This window comes from Schistocerca americana, chromosome X (genome assembly GCF_021461395.2).
Source record: "Schistocerca americana isolate TAMUIC-IGC-003095 chromosome X, iqSchAmer2.1, whole genome shotgun sequence".
Taxonomy (NCBI): domain Eukaryota; kingdom Metazoa; phylum Arthropoda; class Insecta; order Orthoptera; family Acrididae; genus Schistocerca; species Schistocerca americana.
In genome coordinates, this window is record NC_060130.1 from 789,941,878 (window position 1) to 789,966,461 (window position 24,584).

General features: G+C 34.8%; 1 protein-coding gene across 2 annotated transcripts in view; it reads right to left on the minus strand.

Annotated features, from left to right (window-relative positions):
- Positions 1-11,187: 11,187 nt before the first annotated feature.
- Positions 11,188-24,584, minus strand: part of LOC124555251 — a 532,173-nt gene continuing 518,776 nt past the window's right edge. For both annotated transcript variants that reach the window (XM_047129116.1, XM_047129115.1), the window contains exon 9: positions 11,188-23,907. In XM_047129116.1, coding sequence (XP_046985072.1) covers positions 21,416-23,907 — 2,492 coding nt within the window. In that variant the 3' untranslated portion in view covers positions 11,188-21,415. The remainder of the gene's footprint in view (positions 23,908-24,584) is intronic.

The following is a 24,584-nucleotide window of genomic DNA, read 5'->3' on the forward strand; positions in this document are numbered from 1 at the left end:
TTTTTATACATACAGAAATGGATGACATGTGGCTGAGGGGTATTCTTTGGACAGACAAGAAACATTTTACCCTCCATGGTTCTCTGAATCCACAGAACTGTTGCATAAGATTTTCTACTCTACTACATATTGCTCAGGAACATTCACTCCTCTCAGCTTATGTGACTGCTTGGTGTGGATTTACAAGCTCATTCAGTCTTGGTCCATTTTTCCTTGAGGAGATCACACCTTGCAGGCATTTTACATGTGCAGTGACATCTGCACATTATAAGGACCTCCTTGTGCAACATGTAATCCCAGCTTTGCAAGAACACGGTTGTGTCCACACTGCTATTTTCATGTGAGATGGGGGTAACACCACATGCTGCTTGCCAGATGAAAGACTTCCTCCAAAAAACATTCAGTAATGACTGCATCATCTCCAGGCAATTTCAAGATGTGTGGCCTTCCAGATCTGCTGAACTAAATCCATGTGACTTCTGGTTATGGGGATAGCTGAAAGACCATGCCTATCAGTGATTTATCCACACTAGAGCTGTAAAATTACTGTGGGCTACCATAGGCTATCATAAGTGAGAGTAGATTATGATAGTTTTCCTAGTAGCTTTGGTCAGTTAAGAACATAACCTTGTTACTTTGCATATACAGTAAGTGTCTCTCTAGATTCTCCTATAAAATGAAAGCCATGAACTGTTTGAAAACTGAGCGTGGATATAGCCTGTGTAACCTACAGAATATTTTTGTTCTACATAGTTATCCTCCTGTCTGTTGCTTAAAAATAAACAATATTTGTAGGAAAATTGAAATTACCAGTATTCAGTTCAGGTTTTATTAGAAAATTGTTAATTTGTAATGTGAAACATGGCACCTGTAGCAAAAATTAAAAAAAAAAAATATAGAGTTATCATATAGTGCTAGAAAATGCAACTTCCTCAAAAAGAAATAAAACTAAAAAAAATGCAAAACAGAAACATACCAAACACTGCTTCAGTACTTCATTGAGCTTATGTAAAACATGTTTCTGTCATTGCTAAACAACTTCCCCACTTATCAGCTATAACGGGAAACTCTTACCATTGATCAGTAAAAAGACAATTCTGTTAAGTAGAAAATAACAACAATAATTATATTGATGTTTTTGTATCTGTGCATGTAAATTGTACTTGCATCAAAAGCAGCTGTTTTGGTTACATGAAAGTGCAGAAGTTATGCAAGTGGCAAATTTTTTTTTTTGTTTTTTTCTTATAAAATACGATTTATATTTTATAAGAATGTAAAATGCACTACGGACTAACACTGAATGATATGCAGTGCTAATCATGTGCAAAACAAACCAAAAACATTTTCTCTCTCACACATTCCTTTATGTTTCTGTCCCTACCAATGCTACCAATACTACTGGTAGTCCTCCCATTTTCCAAATCCTTTATGTACTGAACCATAGTTTTGGTAGAACACAACTCTAATCCATACTCTTGCTGATCTGAAGGATGGCATACAATGACTTATCGCTCTGATTACACTGGATATGTTGTGAAGAACTGTCAACCATGCTGTGTAATGGATGCAGAGACCATATTGTACACATGTTGTAACTTTTGACCATGTCCCAATAAACATGCCATAACAACTGTTATCATGTGTTTGATTATTCCTCCCCTTTTCCCATACCCACACCACATTTTGACTGCTTAAAGTGCCATATTTTCACCTGGTGGCAGAAAACAAAACAATTTTTTTTTCAGCATACTCCATGAGCACACCAATACCTATGATGATGGATATAGTGAAAAAAAAAAACCCCTAAGAGTAGACTATGTGGTGGTGTGGGAGATGAAACTCTTTCTGCTATTTTCTTATACAGTACTTAACAAATATACACTACCATGATGTTTTAGCTGGAGGGAATCCTCACAGTGAACCAGAGGATTTGATAAAAACTCCTTTTACACTACATGTGACATAAACTTGTAGACAGAGTGAGACACAGAAGTTTGACTTAGTCTGGGGGATATTCACAGGTAGCTGAAGTTTTCAGGGTGACCCCTGATGATAAACATAAAATCTGGGGTTGAGTCCCAGTCTGCAACAAATTTTCATGTGTCACTATTCCGTAGTAGATCTATATGTAATACAGCTGATGTCAAGGAATTCACTTTCAGCAAATTAGTTTCAAATTATATCCTTCACAAGCTACAGTTATGTCACTAGCTTAATTCATAACCACAAATTCAGGATTCTTGACCACAATCAAAACTTTTTAGTCTCAAAGTACTAGAGGACAATTCTTCTCATGATACAATCCTTGGTTATAAAAACTGTTACACATTTTGGTAAATAACCTACTTCTCTACTATGTAATAAATATACGTTTTTGCCATTGCTATTTGGCCAGTCAGTATTATCAATGGAAGCAACATATGGAAGTAACAGAACACTTGAATGATCATCTTAAATTTTATTATGTATAGTGCTTTATTGCCACTATCAGTTATGTTCTTAGAACATTATCAGGGACATTATAGAGTGCATATGGACACTGCCCTATAGCAACACTAACCATTCTGGAGAGAATGCATAGTGAAGCAGCATTGTTAACTTTTTAGTCTGGTCTCTGACCTCAATGCGTGTAGGCACATGTGTCAGGTGATAGAATAAACTGTACGTATTACAGAATGTATGTGTGCCTTTATCTTGCTACCAATACCCACTGCCTACATGTTTATGCAAAACATTTTAAACATACTTGAAAATTTCTTCTTCCACGAGTGTGCAAACTTTAGTGACTCACAAGTGCCTATTGTGACATTGTGCAGGGTACATCACAACAATAACCACATCATTCCCTATTATTGGACTATGTTAAGACTGAGTTCATACTGAATGCAATGACTTTGGGCAATCACTTCTTGGAAAGTCTGATCATGTCAAATCCATTTTTTTATAACTGTCTTGCACCTGCGAATCTCAGAACATATTTGTATTTCATGCCATATTCAGATCCATTTGCTCTGGCCAGAATTCAATGCCAGCCATATTGCTTCCCACAGCAAGCAAAGCTTGTGCTGATGGCTACCAACCTCACATGACTTCCACCAAGCACAGGATTGGCCATTCCCAGCCCCCTCTCCCCCTCTACACCAGTGGCCATAGGCCATGTGCCGTTCTGTCAAGTGGGGCCCACTGCTGATACACCCCTCTACAGCCATCAGCACTATACACTGGATACAACATGCCATACCACAAAGCATGCTTACAACCTGGCAGGACATTCCTGCATGTGAATGACACACTGCTATGGTTTGCATCCCCGAAGCTGTCACTATGCCTCCATAGGGATGACATTCTAGTGCAGGACAGAATACCAGACTTTGGTATTGTATGCTGCAACTTTGCAATGAGGATCCTATGATTCACACACTCAATCATAGTATCAACATATCAGGGTTCAACCTCCTCCATGTCAAGCCATGGTTTGCTACAGCAGAGCTAATAATGCAGCATAACTTTGTCCTTGATATCAGGTGAAGTTCGTGACACTGACTGCACACGTAAGAAGCAATGACAGTTTAATGAACGACATCATTCTCTGCCCTCCAGCCTGTGACAAGTACGCAACAGTGAAGTGCCCCATATTAGAGTGCCTATCTCTTTCAGCAGAACAGTGGCTGACACAGGTCATCTGTTACAATGAACTAGTCTCATGGACACCATCGCAGTTGTGACATAGACTCCATGCAATCGCGAACCATACTGTATTGTCTGATACCATGTTATGATCTCTCTGGCTACTTAAGCTTCCACCGCACATCCAGTCATCACTCCCGGTTGGTGAGTATAATCTCATGACCAAACACATCATCTTCACTGACACACCTCACAGGATAAGGATGGACAACAATGGTATAAACCAGACACCAATCTGTAGAGTCAATGCACATGCAACGCATTGCTGCGCATGGCACCAGCTGAAAACTAGCTGCCCCTACCAGCACTTTCACTGACTGCAGCTGACCACAGCCAACTACCTTCAACACTCCCTCAGTCTGTGTCCAACTGGCAGACTGCCATGCTCATCAGCAATGCACAAAGCAAACCAACTGATAGTGCAACAAGCAGCCCATCACCCACATGCCACTGCTGGTTTCTTACACGTTTCAGAGTGCAAGTTCAGAGCTACAAGCTACCTGTCATTACCTGGACTAATATATCAGCCTGACAAGTTTGCACCAGGCTGTTGTGACATATCAAGCTACCCAACCTCGATGTTGTATGCCACTGCCTTGAATGTGACTCACCTGCCTCCCTCATGCAGGTTGTATCTTATGGATTGCACAATAGGAAGATTTTTTCATGTGGACACAGGTTTTGATATTAGTGTACTCCCTCATACACTGGCTTCTCTGCCTTCTGGGACACTGTTGACTGCCTTATGAGCTTCTAATAATTCCACGATTGAGGTTCACAGATCTACTACTGCAACTATCGACTTGGCACCCAATCTACAACTGCACTGTGACTTCATTTGTGCCACAGTTGTTAAACTGGTCGTTGAGGCTGACTACATTTCTCACCATGAGTTGGTTTCTGACCTCTCCTGACACTTGGTCAATCACATCCCCACTGGATCAGTTATCCAGGGATTTTCGCTGCCTACAGTCATGGAAAGACTACCCACTATTTCGCCACCTATTTGCCGTGGACTCACTTTGCAAAACCACATAGCCACAGTGGAAGTATTGCTTGCCACTGAGTGTGAGATCATTGCAAGCCACAGCTCCCCACACGCTGCTACATACATAGCCACACTAGATTGGTCGGAGTATAGCACAGTGTTCAGAACAATGGGTGTCCCTGCATCAGCTGCATGTAACATTCCACCTTCTTTGAATCTGTACCACTTTGTTATTAATAACAGTACACTCCACTGCATTATAACCACTCCTAGACCCCAACAGTGCAGAAAGTGCACCGCTTAGCTCCTGATTACCTTAGGGCTGCAAAATAGATGGTGGACAAAATGTTAGCTACTCAAATAGTTCAGCCACCTGACAGCTCCTGTATGTCTCGAATCCATCTCGTATGTAAAGACAATGTAACTTTTTGGCCATGCAGTGATTATCGATATCTTAATGTATGGACCATTCCAGACCCTTACCCTCTCCAAATCTTTAAGTCATTGCGCATGTCCTGATGGTTGCTACCATCTTTAGTGTAGTAGATTTCTGGACCACATACCTGTAGATACTGATGCACCTTGAGGGCATCATCAAGACTGCTATAATTACATGCTTAGAACTCTTTGAATTGTTACAAATGCTGTATGGTTTAAAAACACTACTCAGGTCTGGCAGAGATGCACCAATGGCACACTTTGCCATATTGATCAGTGTTATGCCTACTTGGACAACATACTGGTATGTTTGCCTTCCCCAGACGAAGACAAACTACATCCCAAATGAGTTTATGAGTCTTTGGACCAGGGGGGAGTAACTGTTAATGAAAATAAGTGCCAGTTATGCAAACATACTGTGACTTCCTTTGGGCATTTACTCAGTGCTGATGGTTACAAGCCAACTGATGATCACACTGCTCTTATCAGTTCAGTGTTTCCTCCTCAAATGTATTGAGAACTCTGTAGGTTCTCGAGAATGGTAAATTTCTATCACAGACACCTATTACATGCTGCTAACATTCTGCTTCCGCTAACTCAGGCCCAACAGAGACAAATATGGGAAAAAGATAGTCACATGGACACCCCACATGCTTCACACTTTCAGTGACCTGAAACAGTGCTTCCCAAAGGCTGTCACTCTTACATTACCAGATCATTGTGCCCTCGTTATTACTACATCTGACATGAGAGATACCACCATCAGAGCCATCCTTTAGCAACAAGTTGACAGAGACCTCTGGTCCCTCTGTTTATTGTCGAAAAAACTCCTGAATTCTCAGAAGAAGAGGTCAGCATATGACTGGGAGATCCTGGTAACCTATGAGGCCAGTAAATTCTTACAGGACACATTGAAATGCCAACTCGTCCCCCAGCTGCTCAATGTAGAGTTTCAGGCATTTGGACAATGCTTTTCAATTCACTACCAATGTCCAACATTTAAATGGGGCTGAAAACTTTATTGCAGACTATCTGTTTTAGAGTGTCAGCAATTGTTGACAACCTTGACTTTGACATGAAGGTACAGGCCCTTTCTGAGTGCCTGACCATGGAGACAACATCTACAAAATCCTCCACCATATTAAGCCTGTCTCTGTTTCATTAATCAGCTCAAGCCATCTCATGTACTCCCCAGTCACACTGAGGCTGACTCAGAGGAAAATGAAGAACCTCTGTGGACTGACCCTCTATGGAGCATCAAAAGTAACATGGAAGGACGCAAGTCTTAGTCAGTCTCCATCTCATCTGATCAAGGCTGTGTCATAGAGAGTGCACCACCATCTAACAACCTCCTCTGTTTCATCATGTCTGGATCCCTACCAAGGTTGACAACACTAACCTCACTTGGCTGAATGCATAGTGTAGCAGCCTCACATTTTAGTCTGGTCTCTGACCTGCATGTATCAACTAATAGAAAAAATTGCATGTATTACAGTGTGTATGTGTGTCTTTATCTTGCTACTGATACCCAGAACCTGTAAGTGCTTCAAAACACATCTGGATTAAAAAAAAAAAAGATACAGCACTAAACACAGTGTAATAATATGATACCTTCACATGTATGCTGTGGTTAGTGCCAATATTTCAAAGCTCTCTATAACAAAATGCTGTACACATACCGCCTGATGATGATCTAAGAGTGTAGCCTGTAATGGCAGTAAAACAATCTGTATGATTGTAATTGAGGTGGTTTTTGACAATTATTCTTTTATATTCTCCACTTTTGTGCTAATGCAATTATGTTCAACATGCAACTTACAAGCTAAAGCTCTTGATTGTATAGAAACAAACTTTTTGAAAGGGTAAATTTAGATAGAGGACTGAACAGCTTATTCTGATTTTGATTTATTTTTATGCTTGCTAACACAGGTGCAGTGATCATTCATCTGGTCTTTAGATTTCCTCCAGATGTTTAGAACTGTAAACTGAATATGATGTCAACAATTTTTACAGCAGAAATAACTGTAACATGTTGATGGCTGAGTTTTCATAGTCACCTATTTTGCATCTTAAGTGCCGATATTAATACCTTTTCCTAATTTTTTATTTTAAACTGGAAGTAATTTCACAACATACCTATGCATGATGTTTGCTTAAAAACGTCTTTAGTATTAGAATTACTGAAAAATCTATGCACAAAGATTTAACAATACTCTATGCCAAAAATATTATTCTGGAAGTCTCACTGCCAATTCAGTACTAAAATTGTATCCAACAAGAAAATTATAGCTAGGTAATTTGACAGAAGGCAAAAGCACTATTGGCTCAGTACTATACTTTGTTAGCGGGCTGTTGCACAACAAATGTTTGCAATTGCAGTCTTTCTCGGTGTATTCCACTGATGAATTCTTTTCAGGTTATCAGCCTAGTGGTGGCGTCATCTTGTCACAATGTTTCAATGAGTTTCATACCCATCATCTTCTGGTCAGAAGATGATGGGTACAAAACTCACTGAAACATTGCGACAAGATGACGCCACCACTCGGCTGATAACCCGAGAAGAATTCATCAGCACAACAAATGTTTTTCCAAGCGTATTTTTTTCTTCTATAAAATTATATAAGAATCTGTGTAAGAAGACATCAAAATGTGTTACTGCCTTTGTTAACAAAATAAAGTAGTGAATGAGACTACCAGTGATGCAAGCTCGAACAGTTTATTATTATACAATTCCATTTTTTGTTTGTTACTCATCTGAACAACAGTGAATGCATATTATGTAGTTTTAATTGGTGTCCCATTACCAGTGCCAGTATTTAGGCCCTGTTAACCTCCTCTATCATTTACACATGAGATGTATTTTGCATGGTTTACAACTATATCATGAGTTCTAAATCATTTAATTGCTTGATCTGATATTATTGAACCTCTGTCTATAGTTGAGTTCAGGTTCTTCATGATAAAATTCATATAATTTGCATTTATTTTTTAAAGTGCATCACAGATATTACTTGTCTATCTTAGTAAAGGTTAGGAAAGAGTGAGGGATAAATGAATTTTGCTAAATCTTATGTTTCCTTTTTCTAGATTTAAGTGTTTTATCAAAGTTAAGAGTGAGGGATAAATGAATTTTGCGAAATCTTAGGTTTCCTTTTTCTAGATTTAAGTGTTTTATCAAAGTTATGATGATTCTGATGGTATAAATGTCTTTGTTTAACTCATGAAATTTGTTTGTGAAAACTTCTGAATAATAATGCATTTATTAAAGATCCCTCTCTTCTGCAAACTTTTATTTTCAGATATTCTAATTTCAGTTTAATTGGATATTGTTCTCTGAATTTGCAGTGAACTCATCTGCTTCCTTGATTTCCTATATATATATATATATAAAAAAATAAGGTGTTCTTTTCTGTCTTGGCCTCTGATAGTGTTGCCTGGTGCCAGATGCAATATACAATGCCATTATGCCTTCTTAACTTATTCCAAATGGTAAAATCCATCTATTCTGTTATCCTGCATATCATGTAAACTACATTAAATAAATTGGATATTTTTGCAGTATAAATCAAAAGAAAACTCATGATTCAGCTGAATATGTGTCAAAACCAGACTATAATTAGGTCCATACTAACACTTTCATGACAAGTTAGAATTGGTTGCCACACCAAGCCGCAAACACAGTTAATTAAAACTCTGTATTGTTTCCTTACCCACTCAGTAGTAGGTCTACAATATATGGAGCTTGGAAGGTAAGTAGCATAATGTGACAAAATGAAACCTTGAGTCAATTTACCAGACATGTATGGACAGTGTAACTGTTAGTGCATCACCTGTGAACTGCAGTGTCCTGAGTCTGAGTCACTCTCCAACATGCAACTTTATCTTTAGTATAGTACCCCTGATATTCACACGTGTGACATGTATGGGTTCTAAAATGCATGCCTTAAGAGCTATGAACACTTGTTCAATAGAGGAGATGTGTATCACAATAACAGGGATGAACAAGTGCTCATTGACCATATGTATGCATTTTATCACCCCTGTTTACTGGACTTTTCTCCTTGTTTTGGTCCACACTACTTCCTCCCAAAATACAGTAAGCAAAGAGCTTGCAGTGGAAAAGATTTATTTCACAGTATCGAAGATGAACAAGTGCTCATAACTCATACTGGGCCCTTTCTTGTTTCTTATAAAGGTTAATCATCTGTCGTTATTTATTAAGTCCAGTTCACTGCTGTACACAGATGATACAACATTTCTCCATAGTAACAATGATTTTAGTAGTCTTAGAACTTGTGTTGCAAAGACAATTGATCAAGCACCCTATTGATTTAAAGCAAATGGATTCTTGCTGAATGAATGGTATTTAGTCTAAAAGGCAAGCTTTTGTCAGGCGACGTAAGTTGTGTTATGTGTTTGGGGTATATTTAGATCATAAATTATCTTGGGACCAACATGTACAATACATTCGTGGTAAGTTATCATGAGTAATTTATTTATTAAGGTGACTTAGGGATTGTATACCTGAAATATATGTTATAACATCCCATTCTTCATTTTTTCAAAGCATAGTAACATATGATATGTTGTGGAGAAACACTAGTTGTGTTCATGACATCTTAATATTGCAGAAGAAAGCTATTAGGGTCGTTACTGGTTGTTTCTAGAAGACATATTGTAAACCTTCATGAAAAAAATCTTGACTGTAATAAACTTAATTTATACAAAGAAGAATTTACTGGAAGCAAAATGCAGAGAAAATGCATATTGTTACAACAAAAGAAACAGTAGCTGCATGTATACTTCACTCCAAAAACTGTCAAATCATTTAGTAGCCATGAATTCACAGCACACAAATTATTTAACAACCTGCCACAGTGTGAGCAAGCAGTCAAACAAATATTGCATGACTGGTTAACTGCCTATCCATTCTACATTATAAAGGAATTTATCAATTGTACTGTTAATAACAAGTCCATTGTTTCTTTTAAATTATCAGTTGCATTGTACTATGTGTGTGATGTTGTCTATTGCTGTAATGTTCCACTGCAATAAAATTATTATTATTATTGTTATTATCATTGTCATCATCATCATCATCATCATCATCATATTGCCTTTGATTTTAGACTTCTAATTTGTCTGACAGATAGTTAAAAATTAACATTAAGAACCCTTAATTCGCTGTTTTTGGCACCCTGACAGGTAAGATTGTACCTCACAAAATACATTATTCAAACTGAGAAGTTACAAGATATTGTTTCCTGTAAAAGGTATTACTTGAAAGTCCAACTGTTTTTAAAATAAATGATGTTGATTTTTCTGAAACACAATACACTACATAGATAAATAATCACAAGTGGCAGCCTACTTGGACTTAAAACATGTTATTTTAAATTATTACTCCTTCAGGAGTAAAAAATTTAGAATGGTTCTCTCAGAATGACTTATGATGGAGATACATAAGTTACGAAATGTATGTTGTCATGTTGGTGGGTGGGTGTGTGTGCACACTGTATGAAAAATGAGGTTCAACTTCCTATAATGGATTATTTGTAACGTTAGGAAACACTTCTCATATAATCATAGAGCAACTAAAAAACAATTTGTAGCACTATCTGATATCTCTTTATTCTCTTATATTTTCTTCTTTTTGCCATCTTCCACAATTTTCTATGCTTAATTCCTGAAATAATTCTAAGGAAATTATACTCTTAATGTATAGTAATACTATGTTTATTTTCAAATCATCTTGAAAGTTTTCCTGAAATTAGATTATTTGCAGAGTATTGTATGACTGAAAGTTGTGTAATTGATTCTTATTTATTTTGTTAATTGTTTTGTATAACTTGAATCTGTAAAAATAAGCAGGTCAGAAAAAACTCAGAGCACAAATGAAAAGCTAGGGTGAGTCACATCAAAAAATAACTGCACCATCAGGCAATTATATCTTGATAAGGAAGGTGGTTATTATCCACAAAGTGGGAGTGTCTAAGAAAGCACAGCAGATTCCTTACAAGTATGCCTTACCTAAAACCATTTTTTTTGGTGTTGTAGAATAACAAATGCACAAATACTATAATGTAACAATATATTTTTACTTCAATCAATATATATTAAAACAACACTGCCCAAACACTCTTTATGCATAAACAACAATAGGAAATATAGACATTCATGAAGCTGAAGAATAAATCAGTCAAATATAAAACAGTTTTCTGTACAAAATAACATTGAACTTGGAAGTTAAAGTAGTTATTATTGAGAGATATTTCCTGCTCAATAAATGCAGATCAAAAACTTTCAACAAATTAGTAAGTGAGCTATTGAATCCTAAAAACAAATGTTCACTGTATTCCACACTCTTTAAACAAACAAAAATTGAACAAAGCATTTCTATGTAGTAACAATTGTCTTTTATTTCATACTTCTTGAACTCAGAGAACTGTTTTTATGCAGCCATAAAGTCTCCATCTTGTAATCCAAAGACACCTTTTCCTCACAAAAGCCATGTACAATGTAACACTAATCCATTTCAAGCTAAGACAAATTACAGAAGTAATGAACTTTTCTGCTAATATCTTACATGATATCACCTTCATCATACAGTTTCCTTTAAGTCCATTCCTGAAGTGATGTTGATGATTCCAATTATGCATATTAAATTGCATCTTATTTTAAATAACACACTAATTCAAAACATATGACACAAACTCCTGTAGCTGTAAAATATTATATTAGAATTTTCAAAATTATTGTTGGACATTCAAAATTGGTTTTGAATACTGGTAGCATAAGTGGAAAGTTGTGTCTCTAATTAAATTGTTACAATGTTTACCTAAACATGAGTTTAACAGTTAAGTTACATACATAAAGGAAAAGTACAGATTAGAGTATCATTGTTTTGCAATGTGAAATTCAGATGAAACACAATGGCAATTTCAAAATATACAATGTGTGTTTCTGTTAGTATGTTTCAGAAATATAATTATTGCTTTGTCATTTTATGAACTATTTTCCTGAAAACATTCATATACTCATATACTCACAAGCATTCTCTGCAAAATATAAATTTCTGTACACACTGACTTCAGCAGGAACTATGAATATAAATTTTTCAAGACATGAAAGTTATCCTGATATGAAATGCCAGAAGAATTACATTAATATCTGAAAGAAGGATTATGACTGTAATTTTTAGAAGCATGGTTATGTATTGTGGAATGTTTGTATAGCCTCCAACTGTATGTCTTATGCTCTTTAGCTTGTATAGATTTGAAGAACATAATTGTGTTTCAGAAATCAGTCAAAGCTTTCACTGATTCCTAAATCATAAAGATGTGCTATATTCTCAGTTTCACATTCTTGCATTAAATAAATAGCACCAAGCCAATGTGAATGAAAACTGAGTTAACACTTTTAATATGGTGCCCGAGTCTCATTCAGGCACCTGAGTGAGACTCGAGCACCATCTCGGAAGCATTAAAAGACTTTGATGAAAGGAGTAAATACATAAATGTCTTTATCAGTGCAGTTGGAGAAATGCCTGGTACACATTGTGCTGTCTTAGAATATATTTATTCACAACTGGTTTTGATCATTGATCATCTTCACAGTGGAAAAACATCTATTGTGACAACTTCACGTGTCATACATGCTTTTTAACCAGAAAAGTATAAAACATATCTGACTTGCAAACATCAGAAAATGACACTTAATGCCATAATGCTAGCTTAAGCATTCAGAAAACATTGAAAACATGAAACCACATAACAGCAGTAAGTGCACAGCATCATTGTTCAGGCGCATTGGTTGTTGTATCTAAGTAACGATGCTGTGCACACAGTGGAAAAACATCTATTGTGACGACTTCACGTGTCATACATGCTATTTAACCAGAAAGGTATAAACCATATCTGACTTGCAAACATCAGAAAATGACACTTAATGCCATAATGCTAGCTTAAGCATTCAGAAAACATTGAAAACATGAAACCATGTAACAGCGGTAAGTGCACAGCATCATTGTTCAGGCACATTGGTTGTTGTGTCTAAGTAATAGTGCTGTGCACTAATTGCTGTTAGATGGCTTCATGTTTTCAATGTTTTCTGCTTGTGTAAACCAGTATTATGCCGTTAAGTATCTTTTACTGATGGTCTCAAGTCAGTTATGGCATATACTTCTTTGGTTAAATAGCATGTATGGCATGTGAAGTTGTCACACTAGATATTTTTCCAGTGTGAAGATGATCAGTGACTGAAACCAGTTGTGAATAAATATACTGTAAGACAACACAATGTGTACCACACATTTCTCCAAGTATATCAATGCTGTTCACACTCGCCTGAAAAAATGATGCTTTTCAGTGGAGAGAGAGCAAAGATATGACAGTTTGTTAGAACAGTGTGATTGAAATGTATACTGCCATCCAATATCATACTCAAGTAAGCCTGTGAGGTGTACTAGAAAACAGGGAAGAGTAATTTAAGTATTTTAGAAATTAATTATTAATAAGTTACACGAAGGAAACCCACTAACTCCATTATTATTACTTTGTTTCTGATTACCACTAACTTGTGAATTATTTCCACAATGGAAAATTTATTGTACTGTGGAGTAAATCATTTGAAAATAGTCTTCCATTTGTAAGAAAAATGCAAAAAATAAAATAAAAATAACATGGGGTGATGAAGAGTAATACCATGTTCTGTTATATAAGAGTGACATGCATGAACAGAACTATATGCTGTATTGTTACTTTTTGGACAGGAGCTGGAAGGAGCCAAACAGCACTCAGGGTAGTTGCAGGCTTCAGTTAAATTGACACATCAGTATGCAATACAAACAGATTTTTCGTATGAAATGATGGACACATATAATATTCTGTGATAGATGATTCTTTGGTAACTGAACCAACTGAGCCATGACAAATACAGTTCTATAATATGGAAACCAATCACACAAAATTGCAAGCCAACAATGAAATTCTTTTCTGGATCTTTACAATGTTAGGAGTCGTCAGGTGCAAGGAAGATGATTTGCTAATCAGAGAACTGTTTCCAGATACTTGCAGTAAGGGATGTCAACTTATTTTTTGGAGTTGTGTGTTTTTGGAGTATTCTAGAGCATTAATTTATCATGTGGACTTTAATGAAAATAATATCTCAGTTTTTCCTTGCTTTTTTATGATTATTAGCCAAGTAAGCAGGTTATAACATAATTATCTTCCAACTCTTTTTATTTCTGTGTGCACAAAATCATTGTGCTGTAACAGTTCCATATAAGACTGACTTAGGAATCTATAAATAAACATATAAGCTTACTTCTCCTTATCTGAAGACACCACTCCATGCCACAATGGAAATTACATTTATATTCCATTATTTTTTTAAAAAATGAGATGCAAGACAATAGAATTTATATATTTCAATTTTTCTGTCTTCTTCATTGACACTTGTGTGCTGTTTATTTTATTGTTATTTGTCATTTTTTTAGTTCCTGTAGAACCTGATTATTTTAAATTATCTATTTAATCCAAATTACTCATTGAATTTCCTCTTCATTATTCAAGCTAATTTCTCTAAATCCATCTTATCCTCAACTAGACTGGAAATTTAATCCTGGATTAAAATACACTTCTCAGTAGTATTTACACTTATCAGCTTACATTTTATTGGTTTAATCTTCAACTGGAATTAAAACGCATTTCCAAGTAGTAATTATACTTATCAGCTTACATTTTTTTGCTGTGCCCACTTATTATTTTGTATAGGCTGTGTACATGGGTTCAGTGACCTTATTGTACCTATTTCTTGTACAGATTTTTATAACTCTGAGAGTATTTCATGCATTTCTTTGCAAATATTTGAGGCCATAATTAATTAAACTTTTTTACAATGAAGTTACTAAACTAACTCTTCTGTTTCCCTATCTCGATGCTTTGGGAGATGGTTGGATGTGTCTATTTGCCTCTTGTTTAGGACTTCCAAAGTTGTTTCCACTGTCTCCAGCACTTAGCAGTAGGTTCTACTCCAAAAGATTATTTTTTCCAAATGCCATTATTTTATCTGCAATGATTGCCTTCTGAATTTCTTCACAGGGAATTTCAATGTTGTATTGGTTTCCCTTTATTTGTCACTACACAAATTCTTTATGATTTAATATGTAATTAGTTGATATCCAACTGAGCATTTTGTTCACTATCCCTAGAATATTGCTTGTTACAGTTTTCATTCCAACATGATATCTATATCTCTGTTTAAATACACTGTTGTCTGTGTGATACATTCCTATCCTCCAAGCATATCATCTTCCCTTGTGATATTTTGAAGTGTGTTAGATAGAAATAGTCACAGGAAACTATTTCAGTTTCTGGTTTTCCTGACATTTTCTGTCCTTGAGCACATGCTGCTGTAGAACAGTGGCTGTTGCTGGTCTGTTTTGTTCTCAGTAACAACAGTTCTTACAGTTCAATTATAAGTCCATGACCAAAAGTCCTTCATATACTTACATTTTATTAAAGTAAAATAATTTCACCTTATCACTCCCTGCTCTTTCCCATGCAGCGAGTTTATGTGTTGTACGAGAATATCAGTCAAGTCATAGCAATGGCATCATGATATCGTTTCCTTATTTGTATCTATAACAATATCACAAATTTCTATTATTATTCATATTGCAGTCTAATTATTTGATCGTCAAGTTTAAGGCACACTTAATGAATTGTTCAAACTCTGGACATGACATGTTTGCTAAGGAAAAAGCCACTTGCTGGTGATAATGATAAGGCTACGTTGTTATGGCTATATTTAAAATTGATCTCTGTAAAGTAACAGTGCATATATTTAACCAACAAGGATAACTAGTTTAAAGTGTAATGTCTTCTTTTGTACATCGATAATGTGAAGGAATTTCACTAATATGCATAACTAGTACACAATTACTGAATTTATGTAAGTTTTGCAGAGACCCATTCTCAATGAAACTGTTTTTTGGTTACAATACTCTGTCAGAACAAGAAATAACATGAGACTCTTGCAACAAAGTCTGAGAACAATACAGATCTCAATATCAGGCATATTCTTACAACGTACATAGTAAAATTAGGACACTGAGATTGAAAATTTGGCTTAATTTATCATCCCCCCTACCCCCCCAAAAAGATAACATTTCTAAATTTTATGTATAGTACTGAATACAAATATAAATTTTAAACATGCTCTTGTTTTCATACTGTGTGATACTAAATTAAATTTTGCCACAAGTGTTTCACACTTCTGAACCAAAGTTTATTGTAATAATGCTCTAGCTAATTTTCATCTTGGAAATTTCTGGAGTCTTCAGTTTATCTTTGCTTTTAACTTACAACTAGGAAGCAGAAATGGATACAGTCTAGCCATAAAAGGCAGTTTGCTTATTTCTATTACAATGTTTGAAGAACCCATGAAAATTTTGCACAACATTAATGGGAAGTGTATGTTTTTCCTTTTACACCATCTGAATTATTCACTTTTTAACGTTCTCATTTGTGTGAGTACACAAATGAGTATACATTATATTTAATTTTGGGTGGTGACTTTTCAGTTTTTAGGAATTCATCTGACTGAAAGAGAGTAGCATTTTTTCTCGATTGCACATATGATAATGATAAACGAAAATAAAATAAAATACATTTTCCAAGTACTCCTGTTGTGTTAGTACAATGAGAAACAAAATTAATCAATTTCCCAAGCAGATTTGATGGAAACAATACAATATTAACAACCTTAGAAAGAGAGGACAGACACTGCCAAACAAGTAATTTTTTTCAGAATGTGCACATAGTCTTGACATGTTCCTTAAATATGTGTACTCTTCTACAGAAAATTAACAATATTTTAATAGTAATCACTTCCTCACTACATGGAAAGGTAATATTTTTCTATAAATATTATCCATATGTTATTTGATATTGTACACTGTCAAACTACATTTAACTTATCTGATATTGCATGTAGAATTATTGTTGTTCCCCTCTGCATTTGCAAAGCCCAATGAACAGCACTCAGTCAGTTCGAATATAAGTGATTTTTGAAACATTACAAACAACCAGAAAACCATCATTTTCACTGTCTTTTCAGTGTCTGTCTTCAGGATGACTTGAAACATGGTCAAAAAATTGGTTTTATAGTCGTTTTAGTGTTCCAAAATGATTCAGCTTTATACTGTCTTATTCATTCCAGTTGCCCTGGGTGTGAAGCCTACACAGTTATAGCACCCAGTGAAGTCAGGATGTGAAATAAATTGTACATTAAAAAATGGTATCGTATTGCATTATCTTCTGTTCTTGATCCCAGAGTTCGGTGTCATAACAGGTTCCTTCTTCCAGAAAGACACCTGCTGTGGTGTCAATATGTTCAGACCAACAAATGGGAACAACATGATGACATACTACATTTTAATGTACTTCAGAGTCACTGCAGGTTGTATGTACAGTCATATGAAACAAATTATTTGTATTTTTTGACATTAAATGATACAAAATAATTGCCTGGTAAAAATTAATTAATAAAACATTAAAATAATCATCATTTGCACTTTGAAAATACTAAGTGAAATTATTCGTCACAACAGTGCATAATATGACAGAATATTAGGTCTGGCACCATGTGAGCTTGATAAAAATTTTTAAATGTTATGAAGACTGAGAAATGAACACAAGATAAATATGACTTTAAAGCATCAAGTGCTTTCACATGATAGGGAACAGTGATGACATTAAGCAGCTTACTGGTACATGTTTCATAACCAAATGGAGACATCTAAACTTGTTTGAGTATTATAAAATATTATGATAAAGGTGACACTCTGTTTAGTTACTTTCAAAGCGGTCTTTATGACATGATACAAAATTAAAATCTTGTGTCCTAAAATAGCATATATTATATTTTTCAAGATGATGTTTGAAATCAGAGGATCTTTGCAATTGATGATGGTTTAGCAAATCCAATGAAAAGTAAGAAGGAAAGATGGAGGTGGACGGAAAAAGAGAGTAAAAAGAACAAGGAAAGGAAGAACTAAATGAAGAGGAAGGGAGTCAGAGAGAAATTCAAGAATGAGAGACATTCTGAGATTTTGTGGGATGAGAATCCAGTTCATTGATGACATCTAGAATGAGATAACTATTCAAAACTTTGCAAAGATAACATAATCAACAAACTGAAACAATGTGAAGGGCTGTAATGATTTTCTTACAGACAAAAAAATATTATTATTTTATGCTACAATGATCACATGCTCTCAGAAATATGTTGATTTAGACATAAAGTGGACAGTGTAACTAGCACAATAGCAGTGTACACTTAGTACAGATAAAACATTTTACACTATGGTTGGGATGTAAGGAGTGTCTAAATGAGGCATATAAGATGAGCTATTACCTTCATAAAAAATTCTAAGTATAAATTCCTGCTACAGCATACATGTATGTCATTTTCCAATGATGTGGTGTTATATTTCCTGTTTCAGTGAATGACAGGCTTTCTATAACAACCACTGGTTGCTGTTTTCCTACAGTTTTATAGTACACTAACATGAAGCCCAAATTTAATTATATGGGGAAATGATTTACTATCACATATGATATCTGAATATTGTATGTCAGTTGGTGACAAATGTCCTGCAGTAATGTGTTGTATCACACTTTCTGATGACAATGAGTAATTCTGAGATTTTTTGGGTCATTTAATATAGATATATCTGAAAAAGCTGCACTCCTCCAAGTGCTGAGTACCAAATTATTAACTAATTTCTGTTTATATTATAGATCTACATATATGGTATATTTCATGCAACCTAATCAGTGACATTTTGTTACAGTGTCTAGCAGCTACAACTTTATTTTCCTGTGTAAAATTTTAACAGTCTATTAGTCGATGTAATGCATACAGAATAAAATCACCTAAACTTATTAGACTATTTTTAGTGTTTTAATTAAAAGTGCATTCAAATGTTTAAAAGGTCACTAATGTCAGAAAATACAAAAACACATATGAATTTATATTATGACTGCTGGATGAAGACTAATTCAAGCTGATCTCACAGAAGAGAAGGCAGTCCCAATGATCGAGTACATTGGTGACAGTGCTACAGAACAAAATATCTAGGCAATTTATATGCAGTTTACAATCTACTTGCATCAGCCAGCTGTTTACTTATTTATTAAATAATACTCAATAAATGAATTTATAACTGCACCTTAAAGGATTTGAAGTAGTTACAAAATTCTACTGGTAACTGATTTTTAATGTAATGAATATGGTTTATTTTTGTAGACAACTGTGAATTTGAAATTAGTGATGAAATTAAATGAAAAAGGGGCATTTAAAAATAAAAAAATGTAAACTAAAATATGAAGTAAGATCACATCTATCAATTGCTGACAATGTTAACTAATACAATAAAAAGTTGTCAGGTGTTACCTAAACACTAAGAAATTGTTTATCACCAGTAATTGAAAGATACTGTTAAACTTCTTTAAAGGAAAATTTGATTTTTTGGCATGAACATTAGCTGCAGTTGAATAACAATATAGTTCTAAATTAAAGAAGTAAAAGACCTTCAAGTAACGTATCCCACATGCCATGGAATGTATGTTATAATTCTATCTTGATGAAGCGATTTTCAAAGGAAGGAGAGCAGTGTATATCAGAAAAGAGGGAAAACCAGTGAATTACATTCAATCAAAAGAGAATATAATGTCTCAAAATACCAAAATACTTCTTTCAATTATATAGACACATTTATTCCAGACACCAAAGAAAGGATTTATATTCTCCCTTCATTTACCAAAATCAACACACTTTAATATCAGTTCCAAACTGGTGATATGTTCCAATCATTTTGTTACAAAATATAACACAGAATATGCAGATGAGTATGGGGAAAATGGGGCTACCATACATTAATAACATAAAATTAAGGAGACATTTCCTTTGAATTTATATTACCTCTGATGCTTGAAATCAATGATAAGCAGAATTGAATAGGTTTAATTTACACACAATCATTTTAAGTACAAAATTGTAGCAAAACATATGCAGATATGCCTGAAACTACAAGCAATTATCCCAAGCGACAAAACATTAAAAGCTTATCAAATTTTGTGCAGTAACAAAACTCTCATCACTCATCATTCTAAATAAATAATGTTTATGGATATCACTGATAATACGTATTACAAAGAGAATGTCTATGATTATGGCTAATTCTATTTATTGAATATGCTGTTACTGTTATTTGACTGAGATCTAAGATGACCTAGTAACTACATCACACCCACCAATTAAGATTTGGAAATTTAAATAAACAAATGACCTGATTATTTTACAGTGGTACCTGTTCATTTACATACAAAAATTTGTTTCTTTGTTTTACTTAAACCATATAGAGTAAAAAAAGGGAAAAAAATGATCGAGCATATTCTCACACATAACAGCATGTATCAAAACCTCATTTTGCTCATATTATTAACAGAGTACAACAATGAAAACATATTTAATAACAGCTCTGTTTAATAGACTGCATCATTTTGATCAATGACAAAAAAAAAAAAAAAAAAAAAAAAAAAATAATTTCATAATTTTGTCACTGTACATGTACAACCAGTCACCAAAACTGCATTCTTCTAAAGGAAAGTGATAGGCTTGAAATACCCCATATACATAGCAGTTATGGATCTGTTTATTTCAGTAGGACTTTCATATGAATTATCAGTCACAAAATTAGGCAAGGCACAAACACATATTATGAAGAATATCACAATATTTAAGTGCAATGTATACAGATTACTTAATATTTAAAATCTTTGATAACATACTCCTGCAAAAAAACAACAGTTCATATATTTGGCATCCAAAATATATAACACTAAAAAAATAAAGCATTCACCCAATATTTGTTTGAATCATGTTTTAACAATTTCTATACATTTTGTCTTTAAGTGACATGCTTATAAATTTTTCACATTTTATTTTTAAATTGTTCATTCATTGCAGGATGTGTGATTGAAACAGCTTAAACAGAAATGTTCAGGATAAAACACTCAGCTTTAAGTAAAAATACTTGTTGAAATTTCAGTCTTGTTGCACTTTGAACAACACAGCTGTTGCTGAGATGATGTTTGTAACTCATCAAAGTATCTCATTCACATTTGTTTTTGTTATGTACAGCATACACAGAAACAACAATGTATTATGTCTGATGTATAATATTCGATAACTTTACTGTAAACACTTGTGAAAGAAATCTTCAAGGGAACATGTCTACTGTATCATGCAGCAGATACCTCCAACTGGAAACGGTCCCTTGTCCTTTAGGTGCCTCATTAAAATAGCAGATTCATGATGTAATCCATTTGATGCCTTTGTTATATTTACACTTGATGATGTTACAAAATTAATATCTTTCTGATGTGAATGTGCAGCAGACGAAATCTCTGAATTCAGCTTTGAAAAATTAGCATAACCGAATTTGAAAATATCAATATTTTGATTCATTGCTGCTATGACGTCTATTGCTTCTTCACTTTTGACATCATCTTCTGCCATATTAACAGTGCTGTTAGATGTTTCTGACAACCAGCTTTGTGATGAATCACTTTGTATCATTACTTCTTCTTCTGATTCAGTGTCAGTCTGTGAATCATAATTATTTCTCTCCACTGGAAGACCCAGACTGTAATATTTCCCCACAAATAATGATGGGTCACACATGCATGATACATTATCTGATGATTCCAGCTTAAGCTCAGTTTCAACTTGACTGTTCAACTGTTTTTTCAACAGCTCAGAATCCCAAATGTAAAATTCAGCTTCGCAGTCAATCATATCAGAAGTATCTATTTGCTCTGATAATGAATTATCCATATTTACCACTTCACTTAAAGCACCTTTAGTTTCATATTCTTCACTTTCATGATGTTTGTCTGATAATTTATAAAATTCATTAATAATGGAGTTATGGATGTGATTTTTATGAGGTGATTTTTTCACTATCCTACAAGGCTCCTTATCCTGCAGGGAAAGAGTAAATCCACAGTCAGTGTTAAGGCCATGGATCTTAATTATTGAGCAGATATTTTTTTCAGTATTATTATCACATTTCATATTGGAATTAAACTTGAGCAGTTTCATATGAGGAATTAAATTAGCTAAAGACACACACCCTTCACAAAATTTTATTGCAACCCTTATACTTGCATCATCCATGTACAAAAAATTAAGAGATGATGCAAGCAAAGGGTTGCGTAGCACGTTTTTTGGACCGGATAAAATAGGTTTTGCTAATTCTTCATCTGTTTCTGGACTTTCACTCTCTTCATCACTCCCACACATATAGCTTGAAGCAGCACTTGTAAGACATATAACTTCCTTTCCTTTTTGTGAGTGAAGCCATTTTTCAACAGCCTCTTTAATTTTCAAGTTCTTAAAGTGCCTTAACTGCACTTCATCTAATGCCTCTTTTACAATAATGGCTGACATATTTTCTGCATACTGAATTAAGCTAGTGCTTGGAGTTACTTTAGTTTCCTGGTCATTGGAATCATGGCGTGTCATTTGACTGGTAACAATTTGATCACTTTCAGTTGATGTGGAAGTAGGTTTCAACTGAAGTTCTTTGTGCCCTTGTTCAAAATTTTCTTCAGTGCTTTGGCTGCTCTGTATTTCACTTTCAAGTTTATCTTTGTTACTTTGATCATGTTCACTATGGCCTGCGCGGTCATTTGGACAGTGTAGCCCTCCTGAGACATTCTCTGCCAGTAGGGTGTGTGTTTCTTTGAGAGATTCAGAGATAACCCCAGTATTTAAGGTAGAACAGCTCAGATTACCTGTTTGATTTGTCTCCTCATGAGGTAATTCAGTGTCATCAGTTGAACTGAGGAAATTCTTTGATGCAGTCTCATTTGACTCTAATGCTGTTGTTTTGGAATCATTTTGTGTGTGTTGTATTCTGCTTGACTCATCAGAAAAATAGTCAGATGATGATACTGTAAATGCATCTTGATTGTTGCATATGGAAACAGTGTCTTTTAATTGTGATTTATTCATATTTATTGTATCTGGAATGCAGTTCAACTCAGAGTCATGATCTACTATTGTGAGAGTTTCCTGACTGGTGGGATGTTCTGAAGGCATTGTTTGTTTCACAGGCGACAATATGCCATGGTCATCTGGCATACCATTTTGCATGCTATGGTCAGCACCAGCTTCTTCAAATACACTTCTTGGTTCAGTTTGTCCTTCACGTCCTGCATGTGCATCCTTTGAATTGCTTTTGCAAGACCTATCGTCATGAGCTATTCTCTTGATGGAATTTTCTTCAAAACATACAGTGCTATTATTGTAAGGGACATTATCTCCTTTTTCAACTGCTGAAATAGACCCTTTTTTAGTAGAGTCTGCTGCATTTTGTGTGATTCCCTTATTTCCTTTCTTTGATCGTCTACTCACAGTATTCTCATGTGCAGTTAATACATCACTACCTTCTGACACCACTTTCTTTTCAGTGTGTTTCACCTTTTTCGCTTTTGATTCTGACAGATGTTTTTTGTGACCTCTGCTTTCACTTTTTGACAAGGGTACATCAGCCTTCTTGACAGCATTGTAGCATGATTCTGTCCGTAAACTTGTTTCCACATCCAAAGAACTGTCAGCTACACAACTGCAGTTCTGTGAACTGTACATCTTGACTGATTTGTTGTTGTCAAGGAGGTGCTCTTCAGATATCCCTGCAATATCCTCACTGGCTTGTACATCTGAAACATACAAAATAACGAATGGCTTCTATCATCTACACCATTATTAGTGAAACTACTGTTACTACAACAACAAGAACAACATGCTATTATTATTATAATTACTGTTATTTTAATTATCAACTAATAAGAACATGAATATGTATATTCTACTTGGATGAACACACACTTATTTGAATGAAAACTGTAATATGATGAAAGAATGACTAGAATGCAATGCACCTTACAAAAACACAATATGGGGTAGGACTTGCAGATGTTTATAAGCATGAAATATTTTTACATGGATTTTAAGTGTCCTCTGAATGTATATGTAAGATTTGCATGTACTGGGTTCTTTAAAAGAACAGAAGAAAAAAGTGTTAGAGCTTAAAAGGATTATTATAGCTTAATGGTTCAGTCACAATTAATTTTTATTACAAGAGAAATTGCACAATTTCAGCTGTAGAAATGTGATGCAAAAACTGGCCATAATGTTTTAAAAGAGCAACTCCAGTATTTTCCAAGAATGATTTACATAACACTTGGAAAACTTAAATCAGGATGACTGACTGGATTTCAAAACCTTCTCCTTCAGCTTTACTTAATCACTGTGCCACAGCACTTGGTGAGGCTGTGGAACAGCCAGCTGAGTATTTGGCTACCTAAAAAGAATATTCACAATTCAGAAAAGGGCA